The sequence below is a fragment of the Daphnia magna genome, linkage group LG1, assembly GCF_020631705.1.
Source record: "Daphnia magna isolate NIES linkage group LG1, ASM2063170v1.1, whole genome shotgun sequence".
NCBI classification, from domain to species: domain Eukaryota; kingdom Metazoa; phylum Arthropoda; class Branchiopoda; order Diplostraca; family Daphniidae; genus Daphnia; species Daphnia magna.
Window position 1 is genome coordinate 13,815,583 of NC_059182.1, and position 17,129 is coordinate 13,832,711.

The 17,129-nt window shown below is 39.0% G+C and overlaps 7 protein-coding genes across 8 annotated transcripts; 3 read left to right on the forward strand and 4 right to left on the reverse strand.

The window, feature by feature from the left end:
- Window positions 1-234: 234 nt before the first annotated feature.
- On the forward strand, window positions 235-1,228 carry LOC116930176 (transmembrane protein 41A-A). Its single transcript, XM_032937567.2, has 4 exons — window positions 235-354; window positions 430-585; window positions 641-802; window positions 861-1,228. Exons 1-4 carry the CDS (start codon window positions 307-309, stop codon window positions 1,164-1,166), a joined length of 672 nt encoding a protein of 223 aa, XP_032793458.2. The 5' UTR covers window positions 235-306; the 3' UTR covers window positions 1,167-1,228.
- LOC116930035 (ubiquitin-like modifier-activating enzyme 5) lies at window positions 1,159-2,982 on the reverse strand. The gene is made up of 7 exons (XM_032937383.2): window positions 2,723-2,982; window positions 2,510-2,645; window positions 2,256-2,452; window positions 2,003-2,189; window positions 1,806-1,933; window positions 1,529-1,743; window positions 1,159-1,459 (listed from the first exon to the last, which is right to left on the reverse strand). Exons 1-7 carry the CDS (start codon window positions 2,857-2,859, stop codon window positions 1,281-1,283), a joined length of 1,179 nt encoding a protein of 392 aa, XP_032793274.1. The 5' UTR covers window positions 2,860-2,982; the 3' UTR covers window positions 1,159-1,280.
- Window positions 2,983-3,240: 258 nt separating this feature from the next.
- Window positions 3,241-5,044, reverse strand: LOC116930019. Its single transcript, XM_032937373.2, is given in 7 exon segments — window positions 3,241-3,536; window positions 3,600-3,723; window positions 3,776-4,252; window positions 4,254-4,395; window positions 4,460-4,614; window positions 4,682-4,822; window positions 4,927-5,044. Coding segments are annotated over 6 exon segments (1,185 nt in total). The 5' UTR covers window positions 4,817-4,822; window positions 4,927-5,044; the 3' UTR covers window positions 3,241-3,384.
- Window positions 5,045-7,128: 2,084 nt separating this feature from the next.
- On the reverse strand, window positions 7,129-9,153 carry LOC116922811 (protein boule-like). The gene is given in 7 exon segments (XM_045174613.1): window positions 7,129-7,590; window positions 7,649-7,723; window positions 7,787-7,948; window positions 7,950-8,009; window positions 8,064-8,159; window positions 8,220-8,486; window positions 8,991-9,153. Coding segments are annotated over 7 exon segments (951 nt in total). The 5' UTR covers window positions 8,994-9,153; the 3' UTR covers window positions 7,129-7,302.
- Window positions 9,154-10,085: 932 nt separating this feature from the next.
- LOC116930191 (golgin subfamily A member 6-like protein 6) lies at window positions 10,086-11,240 on the reverse strand. Of its 2 annotated transcripts, XM_045174614.1 has the most exons (3): window positions 10,870-11,236; window positions 10,491-10,795; window positions 10,086-10,423 (listed from the first exon to the last, which is right to left on the reverse strand). In XM_045174614.1, exons 1-3 carry the CDS (start codon window positions 11,106-11,108, stop codon window positions 10,338-10,340), a joined length of 630 nt encoding a protein of 209 aa, XP_045030549.1. In that variant the 5' UTR covers window positions 11,109-11,236; the 3' UTR covers window positions 10,086-10,337. The 2 variants fall into 2 exon arrangements, with proteins under 2 accessions (XP_045030549.1, XP_032793478.1); XM_032937587.2 differs by having other exon boundaries at window positions 10,086-10,795; window positions 10,870-11,240.
- A 1,092-nt stretch (window positions 11,241-12,332) lies between these two features.
- LOC116929973 (nucleolar protein 58) lies at window positions 12,333-14,374 on the forward strand. The gene is made up of 6 exons (XM_032937310.2): window positions 12,333-12,493; window positions 12,551-12,627; window positions 12,689-12,867; window positions 12,926-13,119; window positions 13,181-13,468; window positions 13,526-14,374. The coding sequence occupies exons 1-6, from the start codon at window positions 12,449-12,451 to the stop codon at window positions 14,291-14,293; spliced, it is 1,551 nt and encodes a 516-aa protein (XP_032793201.1). The 5' UTR covers window positions 12,333-12,448; the 3' UTR covers window positions 14,294-14,374.
- Window positions 14,375-14,737: 363 nt separating this feature from the next.
- Window positions 14,738-17,108, forward strand: LOC116929965 (cysteine-rich protein 2-binding protein). Its single transcript, XM_032937301.2, has 6 exons — window positions 14,738-15,036; window positions 15,216-15,772; window positions 15,836-16,219; window positions 16,315-16,514; window positions 16,610-16,791; window positions 16,864-17,108. The coding sequence occupies exons 1-6, from the start codon at window positions 14,980-14,982 to the stop codon at window positions 17,035-17,037; spliced, it is 1,554 nt and encodes a 517-aa protein (XP_032793192.2). The 5' UTR covers window positions 14,738-14,979; the 3' UTR covers window positions 17,038-17,108.
- Window positions 17,109-17,129: the final 21 nt, after the last annotated feature.

Here is a 17,129-nt window from a genome sequence, read left to right on the forward strand (position 1 = left end):
TGGTTTTTTAAAAACCTATCATGCATAACTGGTAGTGATTGGCTGGATATCCGAGGCTTTTTTTTTTTTTAAAAATTATTAAAAAAAAAAAACATTGAAACCCTAAGTGGAATTGAAAAATAGGGAAAAAGGGGGAAAATAAAAATTTTTTTAAAAAAAAAAAAAAAAAAAAAAAAAAAAAAAAAAAAAAAAAAAAAAAAAAAAAATAGAAAATTAAGGTTAGTTGATAAGTAAGTATCGCTTGTGGTGGGTAGCTTATTATATTTACCAGTTATTTGGCTTGCCGCCACTGGTTGGTTACTTCTTATGACCACCGTTTTCGTACCCGATTCAGAGGCTATTAAAAACTTAAGGGTATAATTAATATTTACAACTTACAAGAAACCGTTGTTTATAGAGGCACCTAACTTTGCGGTAAATTTTTGCCAGGATGTGCTGAAATTTCCAGGAAACCTTGAGGATCTGAAGACTTTAACTGAGACATTACTTGAATTTAAGAAATTCCACCCTTTATATGTTTACATTCTGTTCTGTACATCATATCTTTACAAGCAAACCTTTGCAATCCCAGGCTCAGTTTTCCTGGTAACTCTTATATTTATTTGTGGTTTAATATTTATGATGAAGTTATTGTTGTTAGAACATTTTATCTGGAGCACTTTATGGAACTGTAAAAGGAACATGTCTTTCTAGCCTTTTAACTGCAACTGGTGCATCCATGTGTTATTTCCTTTCATTGCTGTCAGGAACTGATTTCATACTCAATACCTGGCCTGAAAAAATGAGCCACTTAAGGGCACAGGTAATTATAAATAAACCATGTTCATTTAAGCACTTATCAATTAATGCTTGCTATGCAGGTTGACAACAACCAGGAGAGACTTCCATACTTTTTGCTGTCACTGAGGCTTGTGCCTGTCTCTCCCAATTGGTTTATAAATGCGACATCTCCGATTCTTGGAATTCCTATTAAAATATTTGCTGTCACGGCATTTATAGGTCTAATGCCATACAACTTTGTGTGTGTGAAAGCAGGAAGTGTGCTGTCTGAACTTACATCAGTCAATGATTTACTGAATTTTCAGATGGTATGCAACCTAATGCTTGTGGCAGGAGTTGCATCACTTCCTGGATTTTTAAACAAGAAACTGCAAAAGATGTCTTAAAACCATTAGTGTATGAGAAATGTAACAACCCCCTGTTGAATATAGGAATATTTGGTACTTTATACCATTTTTAACACACAATTTTCCATGGATAGTTAACAATTAACATATACTTTACATGGATTTCATCTGGGCCATAAGTTCTTCGAGACTGATATTGGCGTCGGCAGAGTCGGATGACCCTTCTACTACCTCTTCAGCAACAGGCAAATCGTACGCTGCATGAATTCCGGGTGCTATTTCACTGTGAGCTCCCTCGACAACGGGTTCTGATTCATCAACCAATGAAATTCCTATATAGAGTACCGCACAAATTAGACAAACAACCATATATGTTAATTCATGTCATTTGGTTGAATTACCCCATTCATTGTCTTCGTGTACGACGGCGGCTATTTCTTCGCTCACAGTTTCTTCCACGGGATTTAGAATTAAGGATTCTCTTTGCTCTTTTTGTCGCAAGCGGCAATAGTAGTCATCACAGCCATCGTTTGGCTTCATCATCATGGTAGGGAAAAAGTCTTGCATTGCATTGTAACCCAAGTAATAACTCACTTGGCCAAATTTCAACAAATACCTAACAGAGAAAACTTACACAAGTGTCTTTATAAAAGTCATAGGAAAATAGACAGCCTTTACTTTAAAGTGTTTTGAACCAAAAATCCGGCAACAATAGCCATCGTAGTTGGAAGACTTGCAGCACATACTCCGTCTTTTTTCAATGTCTTCTCGTCTATATTAGAAGCCACAACAAGGGGGGGAGCACACTGTAAGATTCAAAATTATTTTTAAGATGTTAGCCTTCTTTAGACAGAAAATCTTTTGATGTATCTTACAGCAAAGCAGGCAGTTTTCCCAGGAATCAAGAACTGTATGTGACCAGAGACAGCATTTTCAGACACACCTGATTCAAACCATATTTGATTTATCTCATTGCAAGCGGCATTTATGGCCATTCGAGCTTCGAAGTTGTCCACACAGCTTAGAACTAAATCTACAGGGCCATTGGTTAGACTTCCCTCTCTGCAAACAACAAAATGTAGGTAAAATTAAACTTGAATTACATATTGCTTCTAGCAATAAATTTACTTTATTCTTCCCATGAAATGTTGAAAATTATCCATTGTTGTAATATTGTAATTGTGAGTTTCAAACTGTACATCTGGATTGATGAAGGAGAGAGTATTTGCTGCAGCTTCTACTTTAGAAAGCCCAGATTGATGAGGTTGGAAAAAAAGTCTATTCATGTTTGCCAGCTCAACTTTGTCATAATCAAACAGGATCAACTGTTCAACAGAAATTGTGTTATCATGACACAAAACATTTGTAGCTTATTATCTTACTTTGCCAATTCCACAGCGTGTCAGCATTTCAGCAGTGACACTGCCAACACCCCCAACACCAACCACTGCAACTGTATAATCTCTGATTTTCTCATAGTTTTCAACAATCCCCATCCTCTTTAGAGCCATTAACCGACTAGGTAGAAAAATAGAAATTAAAATATTTAGGTTCAAAGGATTATGCAATAATGTCCTTAAAAATAAGCAACATACCTGTACGGATTGGAGTCCACCACCTCAGAAGACATTTGACTGATTTTCGGACGTGCCACAGAAGATGTCTCATTTTTTAATTTCTCAGCTTTAAGCTCTTCTTCCAGTTGTTCAATTCTTTTCTTTAAATCTTCCATCTTCTAGCAATTAAAAGAATAGTCCTATCTACTTTCACTTATTGTTAACGCAATGAAAACCACTGCCACCATCACCAAACATCCAACAGCTGTCAGTAGATAGAAAGTCCAGGCTGTCTGCTTTCTAAAAACTGAGTGAAGCATCAATTCCCGCGACATCTGGCCAACTTTCACAGAAATACGCCGTGTAGTTTATCCCCTCACTTCTCTTTCTCTAACGATGATTGAAAATAAAAAATGTTAATAAAGAAAAAAGAAAGGAAGGCTAGTTTTCGTCGAAACATCCAGATTTATTAAGGAAAAAACTGTTGCTTTAAAAAGTAAAATCTAAAATGAAAACAACTTTTTCTAAAAGAAAACCAAGATATAGAAAAAGCGAGCTCAGAAAAGAAATGTGTATTCTAATTATAAATTCGTATTCACACAAAAAAAAAAATGAAATAATGATAATTTAAAAAAGAAAGAAATTTACTCCTTTTGCTTTCATAACCTGGGCAATTTTAAACAAGCGTATTTCCTAAAACATTAATGGTTTTGTGAGTTATTGAACCGCCGTCTTCTGTGGGCCAAAAGAAAATCTCTTGTTCCACTATGGGATGGTGAAGACGAGGATGCAGCAGGACTACCATTGTTTCCGAATCGGAAAACGTTTGGTAAGACCATTTCGGTAGATGATCCTTAATCAACCACACTAATTATTCGTGTTTGCTCATGAGTTGATGTATTAACCTTTATCATACTTGTGTTTGTGCTGGCTGAAGAAGCATTGATAGTAGCGGAAGCATTTTGTTGGAGTGTAAAATATCGGCTTTCTATCTGACGCTTATCAAAAGAAGGACACACCTCTGCAGCACCTAATCGAAACTGAAAAGCCACAATAGTTTGTGTCAATTGTCACTAAACGAAGTTTAATTACAGGATTCTTGGTAGGTATTGGAGGATTTTGATCTTTTGCCACCAAGGACTCGAGTAACACAACTGGCCATTGAGAAATATTTTTGTCGTTTCCGAAGAAATTGGTGAAATCAAGCTCTTTGCGAAGATGGGGTACACAAGGCAATTCAAGAAGCGCATTGAACCGACCCATAGTGGACACTTCAGCTGTTTTTTCCACAGCCTCAAATTCTTCAAGTAATTTCTTCGTGACGGCTTCCTCTTGCAAACTATCGGTTAACAATCCAAGGTCGCCTTCTTTGTTGATCGAAAGTTGCATCAGCTTCTGTATGCTGATAGTGATATCAGATACTCCCATTATGTCACTTAGGTGAGAGATGCGTGAAGCATTGGCTGTTCTTAGTTGCTCAATCATTTCTTGGTGAGCAGATAGCCAACGACTTATTTGGTCCAGTTTTAGGCCAATTTGAATCCGATTTTGTAAAACTGCTTGGTCACACGCCTCTAAGACGGGCAGATATTGTCGCCATATTAAGCTGAATATTGCTGTCAAGAAGCTGCGGGTTCATGACAATCACGGAATGCTTCTCAGTGGAACAATTCGGAGATGTTCTTTTTCGGCATGTAAAACACCAATTTAAGCTGTAAAACGAAAGAGAGTATAATATTTAAAAACAAAGACAGTGTGAAAAGAATCTAAGCGTACGCCTCATCATCGCTTTTATGCAAAGGTTTTTCTAATTTCAAAAGATACAGCTTATCACTGTTGGTTGGAAGGCTATCAATGCCGGCTGTGCAGTCGGTTGGACAACGACAAATGGGGCAGGCGACACGTTTAAGTGTTCCACAACGAGAAATCCTCTGGAAATCGTAACAACGATAATTTTAAATCAAAACCCATCTACAAGTTAATGTGATGTCATCATACCCCCAGACAGAATCTACACACTGTGTGACAGCAAGAGACGAGATATTTAGGCTTCTTTTCGGCTTCGTCGAAACGTGATAAGCAAACTGGGCAAGTAATCGCCTCCTCAAATTCAAGATGTTGTTGATTTGCCATTGTTTCCTGAACATAAAAAAGGATTGCATACAAAAATGGTATCTCTGCTACATTCACTAATAACATTCACTAACACACTAAGCAGAGGCCCACTTTTAAAATTCTCTTACTATGTTCAAATAATATATCTACGAAGGCAGATGCAGAGTATTGGCAGTATTGGCTACGGTGACACACTTTTAGGAATTCACGAAGCAAAATCATGTTACAGAGAATCGTTGAACAATGGAGAACAATGAGATAAGCCTTACTTATCTGAGCAATGTAATGCTTAGTTGGGTCAAGTGTTAGTTATCACAGTTGACAAAACCGATGTTGGAGAGTATCACAGTAAATTCTTGACACACTTAGATTTTCAGTACAAATCAATCAAACCAATCCTTTTCTATACCGAGTTTGGATCCACGAAGTCGAGAAAAATATAAAATTTTCTGTAGTGGAATGCCCGAACAAAATTCTCAAATTGAAAACAAATTCGATCTTGTCACAACGTTGCCAACATTGACTTTTTTATCGTCTTTCAACGTTGGGTTAATAAATCGCTTTTATCGTTAAATTCAATATCGTTTTGCATCGATAGGTGAAACAAAACAACAAAAATTGCAAAAAATAAAATAGAAGTCCATTCATATGCACTATGGCCTACCTGCTGTGTGTATTAATGGAGACATGAAAAACATAATAACCTTTTTTAACGGCTCGTCTTCACAATATGATCTTAGATGCTCTTACTCGCGGAACAAAAACGAAAAAAGTGTAGTCGTGATTAACTTTTGTAACGTTTGTAGTAACCTCGAAAATTCGTACTAGGCGGACAGAAATTGGTACAGCCTGTGCAAGAAAGCCACGGGAAAATAAAATTTGGTCACATCGGCTATGGATTTTCGAGCAGTGTAGGCGATAATTATGGATTGAATTTATTCGGTAGGTTAAATCCACGCTTACACTAGTACAGGCATCCTTATTTCGTTTAAATAGGTCGCATTATGGTTCAAGATTTTTCGTGACCAAGTGGCATGCAATTTTTATTCCCAAGCAAATCAAGCATTTTAGACTATCTCATTTCAAATAACACTTTCAAAAGTTTCTGGTTTATAAAGCAATGCACGTGGCATTATGGAGTTGGTGAGGAAAGCACATTAACCATAATATTAAGACAGGATGGATATGGGAGGCGACAGAAGGAAAAAAACTCAAAACATAAAAATTCGTGAATTCCATTCGAATAGAAAAGGAGTAGAAACAGGCACGAGGATCGATTCAATTGTCACTTTAACCAAACCATCTCCTTCTCATAGGTAGAGATACAACAAAAATCAAAACTTTACTAGCATATGAGAATGGTTGGATCGGAGTATTTGGAGCGACAAAACGAAAATCATTAGCATGGATTGTGTTAGCGGGTAAAGCACAATCGATTGTGGAAGGGCAAATTAATAGACTAACTGAAAGGTATTTAATAATAGAAAACTCTGCTTAATCCTTTTTATCGCTTAGAATTATGATTAAATAATACGACAAAAAATAGTCTTTACTTCTTCGGATGTTGTTGCACCTGTTCTGTGCCTGTTTCATTCAAATTCAGGGCCAGATTGGAATGAGATTGGGCAGACATACCCACCTGGGAGGTGGCACTCGTATTAGGACTGCCGGACTGGTCAGCGTAGTCTTGGCTTCCGCTGTTGGGGGCATGGCCTTGGCCCCAAATATTATACTCGTAAGAACGACAAAATGGCGAAAACATACCGCCATGGTGAGACTGACAGGAAAATGCTGGCCTTAAAGGCCTCTCGAATCCTCTAGGTCCTTGATAAAGACCTGCTTCTGAGCCGTACGATTCGTCCAGTAACGAAGGGCGCGACCATGCTGTTTCGTTACCCCAATAGCCACTCTGATGTGGGTGATGGCTAAGGCCCGTCAAATTTGCGTCAAGGGAATTCCAACGCTGGAGACGTGCGGACGAAGAACGGCGTGCTGGGTTGTATACAATTGGAGAACTGTAAATTAGCGGAGAATTCGGCGGATAAGGACAGTTGGCTGTCGGATGGCCGTGTAGTGATAGACAAGAACGGGCAAGGCCAGCCGCTGCAACGGCTTGGTTCGGCATATGCTGAATGGGCGATATCGGGCTCAACATACAAGAATGGTGAGGACAGCACATGATCGTAGTATGAAGTGGATAAGGAGATTCGTTGTTGAGAGAAGCCTGGTGAACCTGGCCAGCTTCATTGCTGGACTCGTTTCCCAAATCTTCAACAGCGTTCTTTTCTCCTCCTCCACCACCACCCTGTATACAGCAGTGAACATCACTACGAACTTTTCGTCAACTTGCACATTACAATGGTGCAACACGTTAAAAACAAAAAAGGCACTACAGGGTATGACATACAATGGAGATAAAAAAAAGTTACAAAGATTGAAGTAAATACTTGAGAATAAATTAAAAGCGGCAGCCACTGGTGATTTTGAAAGGTGCAGAATACTGTTTAACGAAGTGGTGCTGGGGCGACGAAGACTTTGAGGTAGTAGACTGGTGCATGATCGTAGGGGATTCTAAATTGGGTGTGCATGTCGTCTCGCAAAGGCAGATCTACCTGACTGCTATTGCCGCCATCGCCAGCACTGCTATCTGCGCACATGTCTGATTGGCCGTCCATAACCACGCTGTTATCTCGAGAAGCTGAAGAGCACGGAGGTGTCAACGGCACAGCCGTGATGCTCGCATAAGAAGCATAGTGCGCTGCTTGGTGACCAGCTGGAATTGGACTCCCAGTCTGAATATTCAAAAAGCTTAACCCCAATTGATAATGTAGGTGGAGCTCAGTCCATTACCTGGACATAAGGCTGGAATCCAGGTGAGACGAAATAATGGCCGGTGGAAGACGACGAATACTGATGGCACTGCGTCTTAAAGATTCAAAATATTAAAAAATTACGCTGTGAAAAGATGACTAAATTAAAAAGAAAAACCATGGCATATTGATGAGGCAAACGGCAAATCATTGCTGACTGATACATCGCATTATTGCTGGAATCGACTTGTCCGTGATCGAGCTGAGGTTGTACATCAGCAGGCGACACAACTCCTGTGTTGGTGTACATCGTGTTTGCTGCAGGCACTGGCACTGAATTTGGCATAATATGGACTATTGGCAAGTCGAGAAGGCTGATAAAAGCCGTTTGAACTAGATGACTGAAAAATCAAGTTAATCAATTGTTTCGTAGAAGACATCAAATTTTTATTTACCGGTGAACTGTGATTATTACTGTTGACCCGTTTGATTGCTGGAGCAACGTTGAGCTTACGATCTCCCCACATTACAGAATCATTTTGCACTGACGCCTTGAATATGGAATCAAAAATGCAAATAGCAGTATTAAATCAAGATTTTGAAAATAATACTTGAATGGCTCGCCTGGCGTCGGCTTCACTGAAGAAAGTAACAAAGCCGTAAGACTTGTTGCGTGTGTGTTCCGGTATGATTTTGACGTCGCGAATCTTACCAAACCGATGAAACAGCATTATAAGATCACGTTCAACAAGATTTGGCGGGATATTGCCAACAAAAACTCGATTTGATATCAGTCGTCCGGGCGCATTTGAAGGTGGTGAACTGGATGAAACGTCAGTTTGTCGGGTGACTCCACTGTGACTTGCAACCTTTTCTGACTGTTAATGGAAAGATTAGGTTTTCTTTTGTGTCGGTATATCATAGCAACCCACGTGGTCGCGCAAGTTCGGGTTGCGTTAGCATGCCCTTGAACCACCGCAGTTTTCTGCAATAGAAAACGTAGAGGGAACACGCGCGACCAAAAATGTTGACCCACCCTCCCACACCCTCACGAAGAAAATAAACCAAGGTCATATCACTAGCTAACCAATCCTCCCTTTTCACCATAAAAAAAAAAAAAAAGGGTTTGGAATGGAAGTTCTTAATTCTAAAAAGTCAGTGACTCGATTTGTTTGTTGTACTTGATCTATCTAACTAGTTGAACTTTACCCCTTAGAGAGTTGCTTAGGCGACATGTTTGCATGCAAAAGGGAACGCAAAAATCTTTACAGGATGAAGAAATCCCATTTGTCTGCAACTAACGTTACTTAGCTTTCCAATAAACGCATTTCCTAACACACGTATGATTCAAAGAGCACTCTATATCTGTACGCCACACTTACCATAATTCAAGATGACCGGATGGATGATGGGTTCAGTCACTGGTGTAAGTATAGCGCGTGCGGAATAGGTTTAACTAGTCGCGTGCCAGTCGTTGCAACACCTTCGAAGTTTCAAAAGCAACTGCTGAAAAAAGACCAGTGGCGAGGTCATATCGCAATGCACAACCTTTCCATACATTATGGGCTTTGACCTTCTTTCTCTCTCCATTCCTCCTCTCAGTTGCACCAATCACAGACCAGGAGACTTTAGGCAAACAAGTTCTTTCCCTATGGCAACTCTGTCAGGTTCATTTTTTTTCCCTATGTAGAAAAAAAAAAAAATGGTGGCTCCAACTTTAAAAGTGTGTTTTGTGTTTAATCGAGATTTTGTCAGTCTGGATACCTATCAACAATTAAGAAGAAAAAGATATTGATTCACTACTTTATTAACGTCCGCCACTATTGAGACGTGTGCAGCGGAACTATGCCTAGACATGAAATATTTTCAAACTAAGTCTGCCAATTTTTTATGCAGCCACCGACTTTCCGTTTAGGCCTACCGTTTATCCGGAATTGATTTAGTTTCCATTACATTTCAATGGTATCCACATATTGTGACTCAGCGAATTAGCTATAACCTTGGTTGTATATCTGGCTGTACACGTAACTTTTCCGAGAAAAGAGGGAAAATTTAGCGAAAAGTAGAAAAGCCGTATTTGTTTGGGATTAGTACACCTCTGCCTAGTATCAACTCATGAGACGACCACAGAGAAGAGTATAGTACGAAATTTGCAGACTCCTTTCCTTTCCGGATATGGGTAAGTCCGAAATACGAAGTAGAGGGGTTGAAATGAGTAGCTTTGTGGACTATCACAAGTTTCTAACCAACTGTTTTTATAGTATGTAATACAACGACAATATATGCGTACAACACTGCTCCAATGAGGAGGTAATTGCTGAACTAGTTTTTGCATTATCTTCATTTTATCTGTAATAAAGAGTTTCCGTAGGGATTACCTGTTATTATCGAAAATTAATAATGGAAGATTTTAATAAACTCAAAAACATCTTGGCATTTACATTTATTTTTCAAATGAGTTTTTCTCTGTTGAGGTATTATTTTTGCAAGATGAAACTAATGATTTATTTTCCCAAACAAATGGTACAAATGTCATGAGCACAAAACCCAACTATACAAACCAGAGGCGAAGACATGTCTCTGATCAATACTCCTCATCTCTTTTACAAACACAAATACAAACAATATATCTCTTCATTTTTAAAGATTTTTGTTATTTTTGTTTTTTTTTTTTTTTTTATTCCGAACATTCACGAAGGGAGTAAGAGATTCTTTTCTAAGTTCTTAATTTAACGAGCCCCGAAAGGAAAAGCTTGCAAAATCCAAGTGTTTCTATGAAGTGGTTCCTCTTTGAATGGGATCTTGTGCCTGGCATCTGAAAGGAAAACAGGAAAATGGGTATACTACACTGCCAGACACTATGTTGAAAACTGGTGCATTACTTTTTAAAGAATAATAATCAGGGGTTGCCTGAGGGGTGGCAGCTTTAGTCGTCCCTGAGTTATTTTCTGACATTGCTTGGTTGTATGACTTATATGATTGCCAATTATCTGTTTCTTTACTGTCTGAAGAATCACTATCCACCTTCTTTTGATTCTGCCGCCACTTGAGATTATACTGTTTCCTTTTCTCTCTCCTCTGCTCTGGTGTCAGCTTGTCCCACCATTTTTTACACTGTTCTTGATGTTTTCTGCTGATCTCTCCAAATCTCTCAGCTTCGTTGATTCTCATCTTTTCCTTCCACATTCTAAAAGCAACAACACAAAACCTATATTATACAGGATCCATAGTTGAATTCAACCATAATATCTGAGCAAGTACCTAGTTCTTTCCCGCTGCATTTCTCTGTATTCAGCACTTTTAGCCACATCAGATTTGAGTTTTTCTCTCCATCTTTTTTGATGCTCACGAGCTTTCGCTCGCTGTTCGTCTGATGTTATTTTTGTTGTACACCTTCTAATGGTATTGGGAGATCGATGCATTTCAGACGGAACAGTGTTATGTATAGATTTACGAGCCGCTGCAAGAGGGTGCAGTCGAGATATAAAACGGTTGTCCATTTCACCAGTTCGTTTACAATTCGTAAAGCCTACGTGCAGACGAACGATAACAAGACAAATGAACCTTGTGAAAGTTTTGACACAAATTGTTTACTAGAACTCCTTTATGGAAACTCCATTGAAAAGCTACAACGTTGTCAAACAATTATCTTGGCTTTTTTGCTTCCTCAATTCCTCGGGTGGAAATAGGATTCGGGCACTCGGCCCCGCGTAGATCGGGGAGCTTTTTCATCGATTCGGTGCGGTGATTTCGGTACTCGGTGCCATCTTCGATTACAATCCCCAATTAGACCCTCATAGCATGGCTTTCTGCCCCGAATCTTCCCTATTTCTACTACAATTTTTTTAATTTTTCATAATTTTTTCTGTACGACAGATTATTTTTTCCCTTTTGTGAGATAATATACAAATTATACCAGCATCAGTACTTAAATAAATATGTATTATACATAGGTATTGTATTTATTTATGCGTCAGAGCATCATTAAAAAACATTTATGGGATGGCATTTACATTGTAATGTAAATTCGGAAAGTAGGAGTTACCCTGCGAACAAGATCTGATTCCGGTTGACCTATCAGGAGACAAGGTCACTGATTCAACCCCCTTTGGCCGAAGCGGTGCTTTCGGTGCAGAACCGGTTCTAGCACCGTACTGCACGGAAAAAAATATCCAAGAACCTGAGCCCTAGGTCAGAGCACAGTCATAGATTAGATGGCTGGTTGTAAAAATCTGGCTTGCAAAAGTGGACAGGGGACGTGGCTTTTTTTACAGGGGTTTTAACATGGAGTACTTAAACCATCTAATCTATGACTCTGCCTAGGTGATAATATGGAATTGGGCTCACCACCGTGCCCAATGGTATTTGGGCGGTACGGATAGGTATTCCTGTTTTAAGAATCGGATCCGGTGGGCAACGGTTCTTCCGTTTTTGTACCCATTACCTACCCGGGCCTCACGTGGGTAATGAAAAAGCAAAACTGGTTCCATCCATGTACCCGGTTTGTACCCCTTTATTTAACCCCGAAACCGATAATATTTTTCACGGTATCGCCAAGCAGTGGTAGGATGCCCCATTTTAGAAATGGCTTATAATATTAACATAAGATTTTCTGTCGAAACGAAAATCAACTTGTAACGAATATTCGAATTTGCCCGCTTGCGCATTCTGGTTGCTGATTAGTATTATTGTCTCAAAATAAAATCTGATGGCAAACCGGCAATGCTGTGTCCTATGAATGCTTTCTGCATGAAAGTCATTTTCCGCATTTCTGAATATCCGACCACGTGTGTCTGGTTGAGTAAAATTAGGCATCACCAGGAACACGTTTTATATAAAAATGCTCGTATTATTTGAGACCCCTGCAGGTTACGCTGTGTTTAAGGTAGATCCTTAATTTAACTTTTGTATGCTGAAGTAACCTAATAATCTTGTTTCATAGCTGTTGGATGAGAAGAAACTTCAGCAGACTGACAACCTTTTTCAAGATTTTCAGACTCCTGAGGGAGCAAGTAAAGTGTGAGTAACCAATCTGATTTTTTGTTATCCATGCTTTGCTTATAGCCTTTACCATTTGAAGGGTAAAATTGAAGCACTTCAAGAAGTTCACTGATACAACAGAAGCATTATCTGCCACTACAGCTGCAATTGAAGGAAAGCTTTCGAAAACTCTTCGTAAAACTTTGAAGTCTTTATTTGCAGAAGAGGCTCATGAAGCATTGGCTGTTGCTGATGCTAAGCTTGGCTCTGCCATTAAAGGTAATTACAGTTTTTGTACTGATGTAGAATGAAATGAAAAATTCCTTGTTATTTACAGAAAAGTTACAGATTAACTGCCTGTCAAATTCGTCGATTCAAGAGCTAATGAGATGCATCAGAAGCCAAGCAGACAGTCTCATGGGAGGACTCCCAAAGCAAGAAATGATGGCTATGGCTCTTGGTTTAGCCCATAGCTTGTCAAGATACAAGCTGAAATTTAGTCCAGACAAAATTGACACAATGATTGTTCAGGTACAACAAGTGTGGTCTTAAACCATGTTCTTAATGTGCTAATAATTTTTACTTTGAGAAGGCTGTTTCCCTCTTGGATGATTTGGACAAAGAGTTGAATAATTATGTCATGCGTTGTCGAGAATGGTACGGTTGGCATTTTCCCGAAATGGGCAAAATTGTTACGGATAACTTGGCGTTTGTTCGGACCGTCCAAACAATGGGAATGAGAACTAATGCCGCAACGACTGATCTGTCGGAAATTCTTCCAGAAGACGTCGAGGAAAAAATCAAGGAAGCTGCTGAAATTTCAATGGGAACTGAAATTGCAGATGAAGATATTATGAACATTTCTCACTTGTGTGAACAAGTACGTAATAATTCTATTGAATAGCTTTGATTTTTCACTAATATCTTGTCCGTATAGGTTATTGAAATTACCGAGTATCGCACTCAATTGTATGAATACTTGAAAAGCAGAATGCTTGCAATTGCTCCAAATCTGACAGTTCTAGTTGGCGAACTGGTTGGCGCACGTCTCATCTCTCATGCTGGATCCTTAATGAACTTAGCCAAGCATCCAGCTTCGACAGTCCAGATTCTCGGTGCTGAAAAAGCTCTTTTCCGGGCGCTTAAAACTAAACATGATACGCCGAAATACGGTCTTATTTACCATGCACAGCTTGTAGGCCAGTCGTCAACCAAGCTTAAGGGTAAAGTTTCACGTATGCTTGCCGCTAAAGCTGCCCTTGCATGCCGTGTCGACGCATTGGGTGATGACGTCAACACAGACCTCGGTACGGAGCATCGTGCCAAACTTGAATCACGTATGAGGGTTCTTGAACAAGGAGGCCAAACACGTATATCTGGCACTGGAAGGCAGAGTGGTAGATTTGACGTATATCAAAACAAGAGCGAGGTTAGACAGTATGATGCTGGTGCGGACTCGACCCTTCCCACTAAACGCAAGGTTGAGGAATCCGGAGCTGCCACCACACCGAAACGTGCTAAGATTGAGACTAAAGAAGAAACTCCAGTCCCAACTGTTGAGCAAGTTGTTGAGAAAAAAGACAAAAAAAAGAAGAAATCAAAGTCTGAGGGAGCAGCAGAAGTGGCACCTGAGCCTGTAGAAGCAGAAGCTTCCACCGAAACCGTAGAGAAGAAGAAAAAGAAGAAGAAGAAGGCTGCCGAATGAAACAATCGGAATAACCATTTTTAATTTCTCTGTATCGTGAGAAGCACGTTTTTGTTGGATTTAATACATCCGCGACATTTATGCAGTTCGTATGAGTGATTTCACTAACAGATATTTGTTAATATGATTGCACGCATCATAGTGCAGTGAAATGTTTCCTGAGTTTTCCGCGATGTCAAAGTGACTTCATTCAAATGGACCTCGATAGATGAATTAACCCTTTGTCTTACGACGTAATGATGTCGTTTATAACTATGTGCGCCGATAGCTACTTCCGCGGGAAGGGTTGTTCAATGTTCTAACGCGATTAATGTGGGAGCCTGTGGTGCGTTTTCTATTATTATAAAAATTAGGTTCTTTAAATCATTTGAATACTAAACAGCTGCTACAGGAGATGGGCAACAACTCAACTGTTGAAGGCCTGAACCAAGAAAATACGAGCTTCTTCACTTACGTTGAGCGCCACTGTTTGATTCGTCTGCTTTACGACGAGTTTATCGATAAGCGCAAAACAAACGGAATGGTTAAATGAAAACGACTATTTTAGAAGTAAATAGTTATTCGTATTAACCAACAAGTGTGACCAAATGCCTGTCCTGTTCGTAAAGTCGATGGTCATGGTATTTTCCAATATTTAAAGAAAATTTCTTCTGGAATATAAAAAACATAAACAACTTGCAACAAAAATGCCACGAGGAAAGAAACGTGGAAGTAGGGGAGGAAGAGGCAGAGGCAGACCTCCGGTAAGTAACCTGTTATTTACTATTCCACGTGCAGTTTGATGGTGAGAACTTTCTTAAAATGAAGCTCTCATGACTAAACTGTAATGTGCAGGGACCTGCATTTTCTGCTAGGCTTGTCTTTGTGAATTTTAATGTTGGTAAAACAGTTTATTCTTAATCGAGTAACTGTTGCTTTGCAGGCAAACCCATCAGCTGTGGCTTTGAAGGTTGATGGTTCAGTTAAAAAAATTAAATTAGAGCCACAAGAAAGTAGCACATCTTCAATCTTTGGTTCTGAAGATATCATTTATGGTTCAAACTTTGATGTGTTCCAAGAAGTTATTGTGGAAGAGGCAATCCAGGATATTAACGTTGAAAACAGTCGATCAAATTCACCTATTTCAGTTACAAATGACAGCAATTCCAATGAAAATTCAGTAAGTTCATTTTCAGCTTCAGATATTCAGACTAAATATTGGACAAGAGAAGATCTTACACCATCTGATGTACTACCTGAAAATCTGTTTACTGAAAATGATGATGAGACAAAATCATTTTCTCTTGACACGAACAATTTTGATACAACAATTAACATGAGTGATGGAACTGGCTTTTGCCTTAATAGCCTTTTTCCCATTAAAGAAGAGCCTGTTGACATTGAACTACCAAAGTCAAGTGATAATGGTACAGAACAAGTGAAAAAGGCTTCAAGAAGAAAAATCAAACAAGAGCCAAACGAAACAGCTGCTCCATCAAAGTAGAACTTTTTATCAATATTCTGTCATCTTTGCCTCACAGTTTTCTTTATCTTTTAACATAGATTAAGGCAGATGTCATTGTATGAAGAGATGTCTCTTCTTCGCCAACTTCGACCATTAGCGGAAAAAAATACTCTCAATCCTGAACTTAGACGGTTATACAGAAAGCTATCGCTAAGAAATACTAGACGATCTATCGGTGTGGAACCATTCAATTTCGATAGACTTATGGCTAAACTCTTGGGAAGGGAATGGCTAGGTCCAACTAGCAATAGCGAAATCCCAAGTCAAATAGTCGGCATTTCCAACGTCCTTGATCGCTTCCAAAAAAACAACCTATCGACTGCTTTATCGCAAGCACGACTCAACATATCTTTTCGGATGAGACTCCTTGGCACAAGTGAAGACCAGATTCCACAACCGTTTATTAGTCCTTATACGGGGAGGTAACAATCATTTTGTAATATGTCCATACATTATGTTCATGCATTTAAAAATCTGATTCATTGTTGTCCTCCAAATCTGGAATGTTGGAATGTAGAACTCTCAAGCCTTTCATACGGAGAGACTACGAATCTCGCCCTTTGAAGTTAAAGCTTCTTGAAGAAATTCGTAGTAAATGTGCGAGCGCTGAGATAAGGAACTCTGTCTTGAAACCTATCGATTATTGTTATGTACAACCTCAACACATTCCCGCTGTCAATGCAATTTGCAAGGAGTTTTTCTGGTCAGGAATCGATGGTAAGAACATGTACTTTTTTTTTTATTATTACCAGACAATCTTCCGTTTTATCTTACACTTGATTCTATCGCAATTTCTCATGTTAATCTTCTAGTAACGGAATGCTTGGAATATCCGGATTTTAGCTGCGTAGTACTCTATGGCCACGTCATCGTTGGATTTGCATTTATGGTACCTGATGTCTCATACAATGAAGCTTACATTACATACTTGTTCACACATCCTGAATGGAGAAATGCTGGAATTGCCAAATTCATGCTCTATCATTTGATTCAGGTTAGTACAAACAATCTAACGACTTTATAACAAACGTTAACATTATATATATAATGTATAATTTTTTTCCAGAGCTGTATGGGTAAAGATGTTACGTTACACGTTTCCGCAACTAATCCAGCCATGAATTTATACCATAAATTCGGTTTTAAAGTTCAAGAATTTGTTGTGGACTTTTATGATAAGTATTTCACAGCTGATTCAACTCAGTGTAAACATGCTTTTTTCATGAGACTTACAAGATAAAGAATACGCAACTGGCTTTAATGGTCGCACGTGAAAATTTGCGTAATGTGTATACACACTTTGTAAAATTCTGTTCGTCATTTTGCTAACGT